At 34.7% G+C, this 18,468-nt stretch overlaps 1 protein-coding gene across 3 annotated transcripts in view; it reads left to right on the top strand.

Moving 5' to 3' along the window:
• Positions 1–9,100: 9,100 nt before the first annotated feature.
• Zc2hc1a (zinc finger C2HC-type containing 1A) overlaps positions 9,101–18,468 on the top strand; it is a 42,065-nt gene continuing 32,697 nt past the window's right edge. For 2 of the 3 annotated variants that reach the window (XM_076835955.1, XM_076835954.1), the window contains exon 1: positions 9,112–9,193. In XM_076835955.1, the coding sequence (XP_076692070.1) occupies positions 9,136–9,193 (58 nt within the window). In that variant the 5' untranslated portion in view covers positions 9,112–9,135. Of the gene's footprint in view, positions 9,194–18,468 lie in introns of all 3 variants that reach the window. The other variant, XM_076835952.1, reaches the window with a different exon arrangement.

The raw sequence follows: 18,468 nt of genomic DNA on the forward strand, positions 1-18,468 counted from the left end.
TGTCCATTGTGATATTTCCTTCTTCATCTTGTATTTTAGTAATTTGAGTTTTCTCTCTTTTTATCTTTGTTAACATGGCCAGGGATTTATTTATTTTATTTATTTTTTCAAAGAACCAACTTTTGTTTTGTCAATTTTTTCAATTGTTTCTTTTGTTTCAACTTCATTGATTTCAGCTCTGATTTTAATTATTTCCTGTCTTCTGCTTTTGTTTTTGATTTGTTCTACTTTCTCTAGGGCATTGAGATGTAGTGTTAGGTGATTTATTTGTTGACTTTTTATTCTTTTAATGACTGCACTCAATGCAATAAACTTTCCTCTTAGTACTGCCTTCATAGTGTCCCAGAGATTTTCATATGTTGTATCAGTGTTCTCATTTACCTCTAAGAATTATTTTATTTCATCCTTGATTTCTTCTAGTATCCATTCATCATTCAATTGTGTATTATTTAGTCTCCACTTGTTACAGTAGCTTCTATTTTTTATTTTATTGTTGATTTCTTTTCTTTTCTCTTTTTTTTTAAGAGAGAGAGAGAGAGAGAGAGAGAGAGAGAGAGAGAGAATATGTTAATATTTATTTTTTTAGTTTTCGGTGGACACAACATCTTTATTTGTATGTGATGCTGAGGATCAAACCCAGGTTGCACGTATGCCAGGCAAGCGCTCTACAGCTTGAGCCACATTCCCAGCCCTTTATTGTTGATTTCTAATTTCATTCCACTGTGTTTTGATAGAATACAGGATATTATCTCTGTTTTTTTTTTTTTGTACTTACTAAGAGTTGCTTTGTGGCATAAGATATGGCCTATTTTAGAGAAGGAACCATGAGTTGATGAAAAGAAAGTATATTTGCTCATTGATGGATGAAATATTATATATATGTCTGTTAAGTATAAATTATTGATTGTATTATTTAGTTCTATAGTTTCCTTATTTAGTTTTGTTTGAAAGTTCTGTTCAGTAGTGAGAAAGGTGTGTTAAAGTTACCCAGGATTATTGTATTATGGTCTATTTGATTCTTGAAATTGAGAAGATTTTGATTTATGTACATAGATGTTCTGTAGTTTGGGGCATAAATATTTATAATTGTTATCTTGCTTATATATACTTCCCTTAAGAAGTATGAAATGTCCTTCTTTGTTCTTATTAACTTTGGTTTGATGTCTACTCTATCTGAAATGAGAATGAAAACCCCTGCTTGTTTATGCAATCCATATGAGTGATAAGTTTTTTCCCATACTTTCACTTTCAGCCTGTGGATGTCTTTGCCCATGAGGTGAGTCTCTTGAAGACAGAATATAGTTGGGTCTTGCTTTTTAATCCAATCTTCCAGTCTATGTCGTTTGATTGATGAGTTTAGTCCCTTAACATTCAAGGTTATTACTGAAATATGATTGTATTTCCTGTCATTTTGAGTTATTTCTAGTTTTTTATTTGTCTTAACTTTGATGCTTTTCACTTTTTTTTTCACTTCATCCTCATGGAATATTTTGTTGAGAATGCTCTGTAGTGAAGGCTTTCTAGTTGTAAATTATTTTAATTTTTGTTTGTCATGGAATGTTTTAATTTCATCTTCAATCTGAAACTTAATTTTGTTGGATATAAAATGCTTTGTTGGCATCCATTTTCTTTCAGAGCTTAAAATATATTATTCCAGGGCCTCCTATCTGGGCTGAGAAATAAGTTGAGATCCAAATTGGTTTCCCCCTACAGGTAATTTGATTTTTTTCTCTCACAGCCTTTAAGATTTTATCTTTATTCTCTGTGTCAGTCATTCTCATTATAATGTGTCTTGGTGTGGGTCTGCTATAATTTGGTACATTTGGGGTCGTATAAGTCTCTTGTATTTGACTTTCCATACTACTCTTCAGGTTTGGGAAATTTTCTGCTATTATGTCATTGAAAAGATTGTGCATTCCTTTGGTTTGTATCTCTGTTCCTTCATCTTTTCTGATAATTCTTATATTTGGTCTTTTCATGTTAACCCATAATTCTTGGATGTTCTGTCCAGTTTCTTACCATCTTCTACACATGTTCAACTCTACTTTCAAGGTTATATATTTTGTCTTCATTGTCTACAGTTCTGTCTTCCAAGTGGTCTAATCTGTTGGTGATGCTGTCTATTGAATTTATAATTTGGCTTACTAATTCCTTCATTTTGAGGATTTCTGCTTGTTTGTTTCAGGATCTCTAACTCTTTATTGAAGTGGTCTTTCACTTCCTGTATTTTTTTCTCTGATTTCACTCCTTATACTATGCTTTTCTTCACATATCAATTTAACTATATACAATCTGAACTCCTACTTGGACATTTCTTCTACTCAGCTTTAAAGAAGAGTAAAATTATGGCATTTGCCAGTAAATAGTTGGAGTTGGAGAATATCATACTAAACAAAATAAGCCAATCCCATAAAACCAAAGGCGGAATGTTTTCTCTCATACGCAGATGCTAATTCACAATACGGTGGAGGGCACTAGAGAAGAATAGCATTACCTTAGATTAGGTAGAGGGAAGTGATGGTAGGGAAGGGGAGGCGATCTGCAGACAGGAAAGATAGTAGAATGAAGCAGACATTATTACTATATGTACATATGAGACTACATGACCAGTATGATTCTGCAACATGTACACTCAGAAAAATGAGAAATTATATCCCATCTATGTATGATATATCAAAGTGCATAAATGCATTCTACTGTCATGTATAACTAGTTAAAACAAATAAAAAAAGTAATGTGACTGAACTTAGTCAATCCTATTTGGGACTTTTGCATATATTATTAGAAGAGAGATGATCCTATATTTTTCACATATTACCTTCATATTGCTTGAACAATATTGCTTTTATTGGTCTTAGAATATTATTTTGAGCTCTTCCTCTTTTGTAATTTTATAAATAACCTGTATATAAATAAAATTACTTTAGCCGTCAAAAGTTTGTAAAACTCAGCTGTACATCCTTCCTCATTTGGGCATTAAAGCAAAGAGAAATATATCATTTCAATTTCATTAACACTTTTCATTCTACTGAAGTTTCTTTTATCTCAATTTTTTATTATATCCAGTTAAATCCATTTCTCCACGTTTTTACGTTTATAAGAACAAAGCTATTCATAATATCATCTTATTTTTAAATCCAATGTATCTGAATTCATTTCCTCTTTTTAGAGAATGTTTTGAAAAACTGAATTAGTATAAAGAGAAAACTAAGATTGTATTCCTAATACATATCACATGTAAATATGACCTCCTGACAGAATAAGAAAACTGATTAGGAAGAATAGAAAGTATAAAGCAGAAAAAGAGTATAAGGAAATTCCCTCATAAGCCACAGGGGAAGAGAAATTTAATAAAAACAAAAATGAATCAAACATAACTTCCCTGTGTTCATATATGAATATACAACCACATCATGTAACTCCACATCATGTATAACCACAAAAATGGGAAGTTAGACTCCATGTATATATGATATGTCAAAATACATCCTACTGTCATGTATAACTAAAAATAATAATAATAAAACTCATTATGCCCCTCCCAAACAATAAATAATCCACAAGAAAAATATACTATATTCCCATTTTGTCCATGGTTTTACTTCCATAGTTCCAGTTACCTGTGGTCAACTAAGTTCTGAAAATATTAAATGAAATATTCTAGAAATAAACAAAGTATAATTTTAAATTGTGTGCTGTATTATATTGCATGATAAAATTTCATTCTATCCTGCTCTGTCCTGACTGGGATGTGAATCTGCCCTTTGTTCAGCATATTCATGATGCATATGCTTCCCATCTCTTAAATATGATTACCTTAGCCTTCAAAAATAAGACATATTGGTTATGAGATCAACTCCCATGGTATTGTAGTATTTACACTTAAGTAACCTTTATTTTAGTCTTGCCTCAAAGAGAAAGAGTAATGAAGATGACAACTTTATTACACCATATTGTTACATAATTGATCTATTTTATTATTATTGTGTTCATCACTCACTGCCAAATTTATAAGTTAAACTTTATCATAGGTACCTACTTATAGGAAAATAATACAGTTAATATAGGGCTAAGTACTTTATGTACTTTCAGGCATCCATTGAGTATCTTGAAATGTATCTGCCATGGATAAAGAGGACTACTGTATTGATGGATTTGACAGAATTAAATTACAAATGACATCACAAGGAAAATTATCAAGTATTTGACAAACTGGAAGAAAATGTTTCATGTAATTGAAATTAATAAGGGGTTACCATCTAGATTATACAGGAATTTACAAATGCACAAGAAAAAGATGACAAGCACAATTTGAGAATATATAAAACTAAGCAATTTATTAAAAGTCAAATATGAATTTGCAAGTCAATAAAGAAAATCTTTGACTATTAACTCACCAGAAAATATTACAGGTAAGCCAGCCATTAACAAAATATAGGAAGATGTATACTATGCACAATGCTACTGGGAGTACACACTGGTACTGCCATCATAGAGAGCAATCTGGGCATACTTAGTGAAAATAAATATGATCCGGTAATCTATTCCAGGGAGGTATCCCAGAGGAACTTGAGCACAGGTTCATAGAGGGACAGGCACAAAGATGTTCATTGTAGCAGCAAGTTAGAGGCAGCTGGGCCCACTTTTCTACAGAAATGAATAAGTAAAATGCTGTGAATGTGTACAGTAAGATATCATCCATTGCTCAGAAGCAATAAATTAGTATCACATATAGCAGCATGGGTCAATCTTTGAATGAATGGTAAGAAAGATAACATTAAATTTAAAAGTTAAATTTAAAAATTAAAATTAATTAAAATACAACAATTAAAACAGAGTGAAGCCTACAGAAAAATGTCTTTATGTAAATTAAAAACAGATGCATATATAAAACAGCATCATATGTTTCAAGGAATCATATATATTCAAAGTTTTCTGTGAACTTGGAATGTAAATGCAATAAAATGGTACTTACAGCAAGAGGGATGGTAAATATAGTCAAAATGTATGAATGAACAATAATCAAATTTTTTAAAAATTTGACTTAAAATTCGACTGTACATAGACAGTTGAGGTATACAGTTTGTATTAGGATATATAGTTAATTCGATAAACTGTACCTGAGATTAAAAATATATAAATTATATGGCCATTTTGCCTGTCCTCTGTAACTTAGCCTTGAAAAAAAAAGTGTTATACTGAACAAAAATACTCTCCTTGCTTTTCTCAGAACATGCCAAGCTTGCAATATTTTAAGGAGGATTATGCCATTGTCCCTGGATACTTAGAGATGTCTACCTATCCAAGTACATGCTTCAAGATACAGTTTATGCTCTGCTTCTCTACAAAACCGTTTGAATTGTTTCATTCACATAAATGTCTTTTTGAAACTGTTTTTATAAGTTGCTTCATGACATCTAAGACTTAACTACACATACGCCCTCTATTGCTGTGTTATGTCTTTTCCAGGACTTTCTTTGCTAGATGCTAACATCCTAGAGATGAATTTCTTTGAAGCTCACTGTAAGGTCTAAAACAGTGTTGTGCACACAGGAAGACCACAATAAATACCTTAATTAATAGATTTTCAGTTGCAATGGAAAATTTATTTGAAATGTTGGTAGCAAAGGATATATAAGTGGGATCATAATGGAACGTTGAAAAACTTTATTGTTTTGCAACTGGAAATTAGTTTTGAAAGTATGAGAGAACTGAAGTTCTGTTGGGAACTATAGTTCTTTTGGGGAACTAGAGAAAGAATAGAGAATAATCCCTATCACACTATGAATAGAGTAGCTCTTCAATGGTGGACGGAAATGAAGTTTGCTTTAGATTCTTCGATATTTCAAGGTTTTCTTTCCTTTTCTTGGTGTTTTCTTGTCTAGGAAACCTTTCACGCAGCATATCTCCAGCACTGACAGGCTATGTACCTTTGCTTTTTGATTATCCTAGGCGATGATAAATAACACTACCTCTGCCCTGAATATGTAAATAATTTTATTTTACTTTAATCTGAAAACTAAAGCTAATAAAAGCCACTCAAAATGTACTCCCTTAATCTATAAAACTGTTCTACAGCCCATTTTCCCACTTTTAAGGAAAAATATTTTTTTTGTTTTTGATGAAAATTATCATTACAATATGATTACTAAATATATGAATTAATTTTTGCATATGAAATTGTGGTAATTCCTTTCATTGCCATGGAAGGAAGAAATAGTCTATATAACAGAGTTGATAAACTGAGCAGTGTTCTCACTGAGATTCTAAATCTCTTTCAGCTGTGCTCTACAAATAATCTGAATGGGAATCAAAGGTTCTCTTTGAAAGGGAACTTGAACTTTGTGCAAAATCCAACAAAAGACTGTAACTTCCAAATAAGGAGATATGTGTCACTTGCTCAGCCCCCTAGAAGGTAAAGAAAAAATGTGTTCCTTTTGACCACCATTCCAGCTTCAGGGAATGGTGGTCAAAAGGAACACAATGCAAAGTGGAAATCATCATGGAGATGAGGTAATAAAAAGATAAGCATTCAATATCTACTTCAACTACTTCCTATTTTTGTTGTTTGAGCCAAGTCAGTAAGAAAACATTTCTGAAACTTTGCTTTTGGTATGATAAGAATGTGGGAAGATCTTTTTTTTTTTTTTTTATATCAACTAACAAGATCACTTGGTGGCTAAAAATAATATGTACATATAATAGCTGCCTGTTAGGAACATAAGAAACTGAGTTTCATACATTCTAGCAATTGATCAGTGATGAATGGACCTGGAGAATAGAAGGTAATCCATAAATACTTGCTGAATTAATGCAATAGAAAAATGGAATACAACATTGAGGAAGTTAAGTAAGAAAAGAACAAGAAAGAGACTCACAGGCCAGGCATGTAAGAAGCAGAGGAAGAAATTCACAAAGGCAGAAAGGAAGATGTCCTCTTGATTCAGGAGTCAGTACCACAGAAAACTGCAGGACTCAAGGTAGTTGTAGCATAAAAGTGTTGGAAGCACAATAGAAAAGAACAGCAAGCATGTTTAAGGAATCAAGATGCACAGTAGCAATGAACTACTTAATATAGATTAAACAACCCATGTAAACACTTTGATTTACACATTTGAGGTAGCTATAAGACAAGAAATGAAGGAAGTTGTTATCCCAATGAATGCATTATAGACTTTACACTTAGAGCAATTTAAATTCAGGTTCTACCATTAACTCTGAGACATCTAGAAAATAAAGAATTCAATTCTGAAATATAAAGATTGTAGTATCTACCTTGTAGGATTGTCTCTTTGACAAGAATATAAAAGGACCCAAAATATGCCTGACATTTCTGTCATTACCATTATTATTGGTATTACTGTAGATTTTCACGTCCAATTAGGTGTGTATCAGTACTTTTAGGTATATATGTCTTGACTGCAATTCAAGAACTTGTAATTTGTTAACAAACTTTAATTTGTAACTTGTAAAGTAAATGACTTCTTTATTTTTATATTGTCTTCTATGTGTACTTTTTACTCCTTCATGTCCTTTAAAAACCACACTTCCAACCAAATAAATAAAAAAATTTCTAAATCTTTTCCTAGGAGGAAAGGGACCATTCCATACTCATTCTAGAGTAGTTAGGTTGCCTGCCTATGTGGCTGCCCTCTGGCCAGCTAGGCCCAGGATCTCAGAAGAACAGAAGAGACTGGGCAGTACCAGGGAAAGGACAAGTGGTAATTGAGGCATAGTTGAAGTTTTCTTTTTCTTTTCTGGTATGGGGATTGAACTCAGGGGCATTCTACCACTGAGCTGCATGATTAACCCTTTTTATTTTTATTTTTTTAATTTTGAGACAAGGTCTTGATAAGTTGCTGTGGCTGGTCTCAAACTTGCTATTGTTTTGCCTCAGTCCCCAAGTCACTGGGATTACAAGCATGTGCCACTGTGCCCAGCTATGGTTGCAGTTTTCCTTACATGATTCCGTACAAGAGATAGACTACAACATTCAAGTGGCTTAGAGCACCTTCCCAATGAAACATTCAGGCCTCAAATTTACTTTTTAAAACAATACCCTCATGTAAGTGGTTAGTAGTGAGAATCTTCCTTCCTAAAAAGGTTTATAAGGTGCATACTTTTAATTGTAGACAAAAGCTAGACAAGATGTCAAGATTTTTCAATTACACAGAATAAAGAGAAAAATAATGTAAGATTTGTTATTTACAATACAGGATATTGATGACTTGCCTGTATATATATATTAGAGTCAACAAACAAAACTGCTTATCACTACTAAATCCAGTTTCCAAAGAAACTTAGTTCTGGTGAAATGCATTAAGAATGTTAAGCAAGGCCATTAGAATGATTTACATAATTAGGTAGCTAGCTCCCCAGTTTAAACTCCCTGATCAAGCATAGTTTTGATGTTATCTCATTAGTTAGCAAGCCAGCACACTTTTTGGCTCAAGGAAGAAAAAGCATAAGGGTCAGGGTAGGCCAAGAGTAGAGGAAGATGGGGGAGGGCTAGGTTTCACTTCTAATTTTTGGCCCAAGCTTTCATGAAGCTGAGGAAATTGTTTTTACGGAGTTAGAGCAATCCCAGTCCCACAATCCCAGAGAGAAAACGTGATTTCTCAAGGATAATGTTGTGTTAACTCATGAAGCTGTGTGTGAACATAAAATCTAGGGGACACCCTGTGGTAAAGTCCCGTGACCTACGACGGGGAAATGGAGAGAGTGCTGCTTACAAGTGTACAGCACCAGGACGTTGGTAAGATTTGCTTTTTGCTTATGGAGTTCCAGCACAGGGATAAGTGACAGGACATACTTGCATTGATTGGTGATGGGGAGCCCGTGAGGCGCTGATATACTCTAAAAAAGGAGACTAAGGTGAGAAGGCAAACGAAGCTGGAGTTGAACAAAGGCGCTGTTGGATCCCAGAATACTGCTTTGGCTTCCCAAGAGGGTGGCGGTGAGAGCCGCGAGCCTGAGTGTGGCGAGCTCAGACCACTGTAGGCACGTCCCAGCCGTTCCTCGCCGCGTCCACGCCCCTCTGGAGCCCCGCCCCCTTGCGCGGACCAATGGCAGGCCGGAATGTTAGCAGGTGGGAGGCGCGGCCGGGTTGCTACAGCCAAAGCTGGGCGGCGGCGGATGCTGCTGAGAGAGTTGCGGGGAGTCGGAGGCGGTGGCGCAATGGAGGGGCTGGAAGGTGAGGAGGTGAAGGGATGCGGGCCGGGAATGAACATGGATCCGGAGCACTTGGGGGCCCTGGACACCAATCCCAGGAAGGCGAAGGCCGTTCAGGAGTGGGGATCCCCGTCGTGCCTGCGGAGGCCCGGGCGGGTAGAGCTGGACAGCCCCTGGCGTCTTGGAACATAGGACTCCCAGGCTGCCCCGCCTCAGATGGTCTTCAGCTGGACTACCCCACCCCTGCCGGAGCTAGCCTCGGCTCAAGCCTGCACGTCCTCCCCTACCGTTTTCTGGTCTTGCGGAACTCCTGAGTTTACTGTAATCGCTGTAATCACAGGGGCTCTGGCCAGATTTTATTTTCCTTGCAAACTGGTCTCGGTAAATGTCCACGGCCTCCCCACCACCAAGTCTTTGCTGGCCCCACGGGATTTATCTTTCACTTCCAGCCAGCTTCTGACACTTTCTTGGCCAGTTTCCCCAGATAACCGTTTGTCCATTTCTACAGCATCTTCCATCAGAGAGGTGCCAGAGCATTATCCTAAGGCAGTGTCTCTGGCCAGCTCTAGAGCCAGGACAATAGATTACCAGAAGTATTTAATGGTTTATTCACAAGGGCTGTGTAAGGTAGAACCAGCATTGGTTCCTTATCTTTGGGTTTATCCTTGTGCTGTAACCATGACTCCAGATTTTGCTTTGTTCCCAGTTCTTTCACTTTTTCTGTATTCTCTACCCATTTTATCTTGTGTAAGGACAGCAGTCGCTTAAAAACAAAGGAAGAAAAAAAAACCAGCATTGGCAACAGCGGTTTCAAAATAAATTTTTTTAATTGGTAATCCTTCTGATGAAGAAAAGGCTTTTAGATTGAAAGATTCTGTTGTCTCTATTCAGGTCCTTTTTTCTCCTAATTTGCATGGATTCAGTTGAAATTAAGGATAAGCAAAGGCACTGAACCCTTTGTATTGTTATGTGATAGGAAAATACTTGTGTTATGAAGTGAAAAGTGATAACTAGTAACTTCTTAGTAATCTAAAAGCAAATGCAATAACATGAGTATGAGTTTTTTCATGCTTTTCCTTTAGTCTAAAAATCTTATTGAACACCTTTATGATGATAGATAAAGAATTCTGACAGTTTTCCATTTGTGGGCACCTATAGCTATGACCTATGAAGATTTTGTTTCCTTTCTGAATTTACTTTATGAATTTTCCATAAAATCAGAAATTGTACTGATAGTACTCTTTTCTTTCAGGATAATCTATTTAGTGGACTTCTCTGGAGGCAGCCTATTTTTAAATTATCTTAAAATATGTAGTGATGTTATGACAAAGTGGCTTGGAGCATGGGTTCTGGAGTTCTTATAAGATTATTATAATACACATGAAGTGCTTTAATTTGCATATTTTTATTATTTTATTCAACATCTGCAATTAAAGCAATGATCTTCATCTAATTTTTTACTTACGTTTTCTAAGCACTCTTCTGCCCTGAAAATGTACCAAAGAATAAAAACAGTCAAGGTCTAGCCCATTTTGTAGAACTTAATTTTTACAGTTCTGGTAGTACTATTACATTTAAGATATAATGGAGCCTATTATAATATTAAATTACATGGGTCGAGAAATACATTCTAATGAAGTATGGGATGGACATGTTTTATGGACCTAGCTTATGATATATCATGTTAAAAAGTACTTGATATTTTTAGAACAAAATAGGATGTGGTCCTAAGCTATAATGCATCTAAATGTAATTAATTAGGTTGAAATATATGAAAATTGCTTTTTGTCTGGCAAAACAGTTGAATTTTGGGTAAGTGGTTTAGCCTAATAAAGCTCTTTTGAGTTTTCTTTTGAAGGGAGGACAGTGCCTTTCTTGCTTAATTCCCCTAACCCCTCCTCCTTTAAAAAAAAATTAGTTCTTATTAGATCACATTTGCTGAAACTTTAAATCTTAAGCTTGCCATTAATTAATTCATCCACCTATGCCTTCATTTAATAAATATTGATACAGTGATAGATGTCTTTTCCCTATATTGGAAATTTAAGTCTACTACTTTGACAGTGTCTGATAAATATTATATTGAATTGTTGCATTATATTGCAGTATCTAGTGTAAAATCTTCAATTTTGCATAATGTGTTGTAGTGGTATTTGCATGTAAATCATATACCACTTATTTTTTATCTTCTGGGGCTTTTAAAAAAATGTCAAAGAGATGAGCTATTACACTCAACACTGTATTTTGAAACCAAATTTAAGTTAATGCTCATATTTTCTATAATTGATAACTGAGCACTTCTGTAAGGTTTGAACAGTTAAAACTAAGTCTTTATTTTCTTTCACCTTAAGGCTGTGAGGTGTATCTAAGAACAATAAAAATAGGTTTAGATTTAGGAGACTTACAGTCTCTTATAAGTTATCTTCTGTAAAATTAAGAGCAGATAAAATCTAAGCAGATTTTATATTGCATTATCATTGCCTTCATAATGTCCTCCTTAGTGATGATAACAATTGTGGCAGAGATCAGACTACCCATTCCTCTTAGGTTGCCAAAATTATTACATCTTAGTATTGCCTTCTGAAACTTGATTAGAAATGAAATTGTTGTTCTATAGTATTGCCCTTTTTCTAGTTGAAGATAACCATATGTCCCATTAAAGTTTCTGCTTTGTTTTTCCTTAGGATAAATGTATACTAGGTCATTGAATAATTCTTTTGTCTCTATTAATGTTTAGCATTCATTGTATTTTGGGGACCGAGTTGGATGCCAGATACTTTAATGGGAAATGTAGAGGCTTATATTTGAATCCTTGCTTTGTTTCCTTTTATTTGTATGATTTGGACATTTATTTAATCAAAACCTCAGTTTCCTTAGCTGTAAAAAACTGTTGTTGAATACTAGACTACCATATTATTAAATACTTAAAGCATTTAGCTAGTGTCTAGACTGAAGGCCCCTCAGCACAGTTTACTGGATGGATTAAATCAAAGGAGATGTGTTAGATGCTTAAAGTTAATCCAGTATTTCTTGCCATGCTGTATTTCACCACCCAATTGTCACAGATTTTATGACTTTTGTTTTTGCAAAAAATTGGGATACAATATACTCTACTATCATGTATAACTAAAAAGAACACGTATAACTAAAAAAAAAAAATTGGAGTACAACCATTATGTGAAACTTTTTTTTAAAGAAATATGCTGGTTTTACTTAAAAAATTATTAATTACTAACTGTCCTTAGTGCAAGATTAGGATATTCAAAATGTTCCTGAAAATACATTAAAATATAGTAAAATTGAATCGTCCAAACCTGCACACATCATTTCTTCATGACAGTTTGGCAAACATATTTCCAACCTGAGAAAAAAAAGTTAACACATTAGTTGTTATTGATTTTTGCAATATAGTCAAATTAATATACTTGACAAAATTTACTCCAGGGTTACAAAGTATGGACTTAGAAAATTTAATTTGTGTCTGAAGATTTTGCACAGCTATCCTTGGTTCAGTTTTCTTAGCACTCTCCTCAGTTCCACTCACATAAGATGTGCTTATCTTTAATACTGCAGCCTTCTCAACGCACCACAAATTGACTTTCAAAAATATACTGACCATGTATGTATACTGAAAATTGTAAGCTCTCCTTGCAGCATGAGAAGACAAATGCACATCCATGTGCTACTGTAAATACATTATTGTTCTGTTTACCTTATAAGTGAGGTGATGAACAGAATTATACCATGTGACGATTGTTCAATTTTTGGACTGAAAAACAGGGCATGTTGATTATGCAGTGGTGCCACTTATGCAGAGAAATACAGCAGGTAAAACATGATATGTCATCTATCTCCTTTGGTAATTATGGTAGTACTGGAGGTAGATTTTGATAGACTGAAAAAGAAAGAGGCTGAAATTCTTAGATGTGATGAGGTTTGGAACTGAGGAATTAGTATAACGAATTAAAAGGGAGGACAGATATTTCTTAGGTAGAAAATTGAGATATCATTGCTATATGTGTAAGGGAAAAGAAATCAAAGATAAAGCAGCTTTCTAGCTTTAAGTAGAAGAGGGGTAATATCTTTAAGAGGAAGATCTAGTTTGCTGGATGAGCTAATGAGTTTGGCTTTAGAGATGTGTTTGTGCAGTACTTGGGGGTATCCTATGGAAAAGTCTCATAGTTGCTTGGAAATATCTATCTACTTGGAGCTTTTGATTTAGTAGTTATTGGCATATGTGACTCAAACGGGTGCAGTAACCCAGGCAAACCATAATTTAACAAAATGAGGGAAGAAACTTGCAAAAAAAACAACTAATGCTTTAAAACTGAGCAGGTCAGGAAATTAGGGTGGGAAATCTTTTAAGAATTTTTAAAAATTGTCATGAAAAGAAATGGGGAAGAAACTAATATTTATGGAGTAGTGAATGTGTCCTAGAAAAAGCCTATGGCACCTGATATTCCTAGGAAGTCTGGATACTAACGAGTCCAAACCCTGCTTAGTTTGTAACATCTGGAAATTTGGGGCTTAGGAGACAGAAAAAGAAGCCAAGAGAGGAAGGAATTTAAAGGTTGAAGGGTTTTTATCAACAGTGCCTCACGCCGCAAAAAGATCAACAGGATAAGGATGCAAAAGCGGGACTCAAATTTAACAATTAGTAAGTTAATAGTGAGTGGTTATCTCTGTTTCTTTAAGTCTTTAATTATCCTCATTAACGAAGCTTTCCCTTATTCGACCCATTTCCCAAAGATAGCTTTATGACTCTCCTGTTTTCCCTTATTCTCTTCTTCCTTCATTGTGTTTATCACCACCTGGCATTTTATATATTTATCTATTTTTACCCCCCATCCCCAACCCCCATTAAAATAGTAGAAGCTCCATGAGATTGGAGTCTTTGTTTTCTTTATTCCTGGATTCCTACATTTTAGAACACTTCTTGTCTTGTGTTAAGTGCTCAACAAATACATACTAAGTCGAGGAAAGAAACTGTTTTAATATAATGGTTAGGATTAAAAGTCTGCCTGCAATATAGATAGGGAGTGAATGAGAAGTAGGCAGGGACTAAGCAGAAAATGTAAGTGTCTCAAAAACTGTCCTACTTAGGATTAGTCCTGAATATCTCTTTTAGGAGGAGGGATTCTGGTTAAGTCAGTCTCCTTTTTTCTTCCCTCCCCCCCTCCTACCCCCATAGTATTAGGGATTGAACCAGGGCCTCATATATGTTAGGCAAAAGATCTACCACTGAGCTAAACCTTCAGTCCTTTATATTTTATTTTGACACACAGTCTGGCTAAATTGCTTGGCTGATCTTAAATTTGCAGTCTTCCTGCCTCTGAGCCTGCCTATTAAGTCTTTTTTTTTTTTTTTTTACTGTATTCAGACTAGGTAGAAAGGGAAGTGCAGCCAGAAATGGGTTTACAGGAGTGTCTGTGGATATACATTTCAAGATTACCACTGGATACCTGAAACCATGACAGAATCAAACACTGTATATTTTTTTCCTATACATAGCTGTTATAAATTTTAACTTATGTATTAGGCATAGTAAGAGATTAACAATAACTACTAATAAAATAGAACAATTATAGCAATGTTCTGTGATGAAAGTTATGTAAATGGCACCTCTTGAAAGAGTTAAAACAGATATTAATATTTTTGGCCTGTGGCTGCCTGTGGATAAATGGAACTATAGAAAAATGAAACAGCTTGAGTATTTTTTGAGTTCAGAAGTGGCCTTTCTAAGTCATTTTGGCAAAATTTGTTTGTTTGTTTGTTTGTTTGATTTTACTGAACTAGAATGCAAGTAACTAATGTGGAGTGGAGGGTAAAAGTTGTAACTTGAGTAACTCTAGTGTGATTATCTCCTAAAATGAGGTAAAGTATGAAAATCTTCTGAGATTTTGGAGATCATTGGTATAGAACCAGGCATATTTTGAAAAGAATCTTTGGAAGAAAGTGGTATAACAGGCGATGTATGCTTCAGAAGAGAGATTTGTTGGATGTTCAAGGTTGGATTCAGATGCACTATGATAGGATGTAAGACTGACTGCGGTGAGAAAATAGACATACTCCTACAAGGTCCAGAACTGTTTCTTTTTTCATTATTATTATTATCATTCTGCAAATCAGTAGCCTTTAATTTTTTTATCTATATATGACAGCAGAATGCATTACAATTCTTATTACATATATAGAGCACAGTTTTTCATATCTCTGGTTGTATGCAAAGTATATTCACACCAATTTGTGTCTTCATACATGTACTTTGGATAATAATGATCATCATATTCCACCATCATTAATTGCCCCATGCCCCCTCCCTTCCCCTCCAACCTCTCTGCTCTATCTAGAGTTCATCTATTCCTCCCATGCTCCCTCTCCCTATCCCATTATGAATCAGCCTCCATAAATCAGAGAAAACGTTCGGCATTTAGTTTTGGGGGATTGGCTAACTTCACTTAGCATTATCTTCTCCAACTCCATCCATTTACCTGCAAATGCCATTATTTTATTCTCTTTTAGTGCTGAGTAATATTTCATTGTGTATATATGTCACATTTGTTTTATCCATTCATCTATTGAAGGGCATCTAGGTTGTTTCCACAGTTTACCTATTGTGAATTGTGCAGCTATAAACATTGACGTGGCTATGTGACTATAGTATGCTGTTTTTAAGTCCTTTGGGTGTAGACTGAGGAGGACGGCTGGGTCAAATGGTGGTTCCATTCCCAGTTTTCAAAGAAATTTCCATACTATTTTCCATATGGCTGCACCAATTTGCAGTCCCACCAGCAGTATATGAGTGTACCTTTTCCCCTGCATCCTCACCAACACTTATTGTTGTTTGTATGCATAATAGCTGCCATTCTGACTGCTAGAGATGATGAACATTTTTCCATGTATTTGTTGTTTGATTGTACATCATCTTCTGAGAAGTGTCTCTTCATGTCCTTGGCCCATTTATTGATTGGGTTATTATCATTATTATTATTATTATTATTATTATTGGTGTTAGCTTTTTGAGTTCTTTATATACACTAGTGACTAGTGCTCCATCTGATGTGTGAGGGGTAAAGATTTGCTCCCAAGATATAGGCTCTCTATTCACCTCACAAATTGTTTCTTTTGCTGAGAAGAAACTTTTTAGTTTGAGTCCATCCCATTTATTGATTCTTGATTTTAATTCTTGTGCCACAGGAGTCTTATTAAGAAAGTTGGGGCCTAATCTCACATGATGAAGATTAGGGCCTACTTTTTCTTCTATTAGACACAGGGTCTCTGGTTTTATTCCTAAGTCCTTGATCCATTTTGAGTTGAGTTTTGTGCATGGTGAGAGAGAGGGGTTTAATTTCATTTTGTTGCATATAGATTTCCAGTTTTGCCAGCACCATTTGTTGAAGAGGCTGTCTTTTCTCCAGTGCATGTTCTTGGTATGTTTGTCTAATATAAGATAATTGTAGTTTTGTGGGTTACTCTCTGTGTCCTCTATTCTGTACCATTGGTCTATCAGTCTGTTTTGGTGCCAATACCAAGCCGTTTTTGTTACTATTGCTCTGTAGTATAGTGTCTGGTATAGTGATGCCACCTGATTCACTCTTCCTGGTAAGGATTGCTTTAGCTATTCTGGGTCTCCTACTTTTCGAGATGAACTTCATGATTGCTTTTTCTATTTCTATGAGGAATGTCATTGGAATTTTGATTGGAATTGCATTATATCTGTATAGTGCTTTTGGAAGTATGGTCATTTTGATAATATTAATTCTGTCTATCCAAGAGCAAGGTAGATCTTTCCATCTTCTTAGGTCTTCTTTGATTTCTTTCTTTAGGGTTCTATAATTTTGATTATATAGATCTTTCACCTCTTGCGTTAAGTTGATTCCCAAGTATTTTATTTTATTTTATTTTTTGAGGCTATTGAGAGTGGGGTAGTTTTCCTCATTTCCCTTTCTGCGGACTTTTTACTGATATACAGAAATGTCTTTGATTTATGGATGTTAATTTTATATCCTGCTACTTTGCTGAATTAATTTACTAGTTCTAGGAGTTTTCTGGTGGAATTTTTAGGGTCTTCCAGGTATAGAATCATATTATCAGCAAATAGTGCCAATTTGAGTTCTTCTTTTCCTATGTGTATCCTTTTAATTTCTTTTGTCTGTCTACTTGTCCTGGCCTGTGAACTATGTTAAATAGAAGTGGTGAAAGAGGCATCCTTGTCTCCTTCCAGTTTTTACAGGGAATGCCTTCAATTTTTCTCCATTTACAATGATGTTGGCCTGGGGCTTAGCATAGATAGCTTTTATGATATTGAGATATGTTCCTGTTATCTCTAGTTTTTCTAGTGTTTGGAACATAAAGGGGTGCTGTATTTTGTCAAATGCTTTTTTCTGCATCAATTGAGATGATCATAAGATTCGTTAAGTCTATTCATGTGATGAATTAAATTTGTTGTTTTCCATATGTTGAACCAACCTTGTATCTCTGCGATGAATCCCACTTGATCGTGATATAGGATCTTCTTGATATGTTTTTGTATTCGATTTGCCAGAATTCTCTTGAGAATTTTTGCATCTATGTTCATTGGAGATATTGGTCTGAAGTTTTCTTTTTTTGATGTTTCTTTGCCTGGTTTTGGAATCAGGGTGATATTGGCCTCATAGAATGAGTTTGGAAGTGCTACCTCTTTTTCTATTTCCTGAAATAAATTGAAGAGTATTGGTATTAGTTCTTCCTTAAAGGTCTTGTACAACTCTGCTGTGTATGCCTTTGGACCTGGGCTTTTCTTGGTTGGTAAACTTTTGATGGCGTCTGCTGTTAAGTTTAAAGACTTAAACTTAAAATTGATCTGTTTAAGTTGTGTATATCATCCTGAATCAATTTGCGCAAATTATATGACTCTAGAAATTTGTCGATGTCTTTGGTATTTTCTATTTTATTGGAGTATAGGTTTTCAAAATAATTTCTAATTATCTTCTGTATTTCTGTAGTGTCTGTTGTGATATTTCCTTTTTCATCATATAAGTTAATGATTTGAGTTTTCTCTCTCCTTCTCTTCATTAGCATGACTAAGGGTCTGTCAATTTTATTTATTTTTTCAAAGAACCAACTTTTTGTTCTGTCAGTTTTTTCGATTGTTTCTGTTGTTTCAATTTCATCAATTACAGCTCTGATTCTAATTATTTCCTGTATTCTGCTGCTTTGGGTGTTGATTTGTTCTTCTTTTCCTAGGGCTTTGAGATGTAGTGTTAAGTCATTTATTTGTTAACTTTTTCTTCTTTGAAGGAATGAACTCCATGCAAT

Source organism: Callospermophilus lateralis, chromosome 16, assembly GCF_048772815.1.
Source record: "Callospermophilus lateralis isolate mCalLat2 chromosome 16, mCalLat2.hap1, whole genome shotgun sequence".
Taxonomy (NCBI): domain Eukaryota; kingdom Metazoa; phylum Chordata; class Mammalia; order Rodentia; family Sciuridae; genus Callospermophilus; species Callospermophilus lateralis.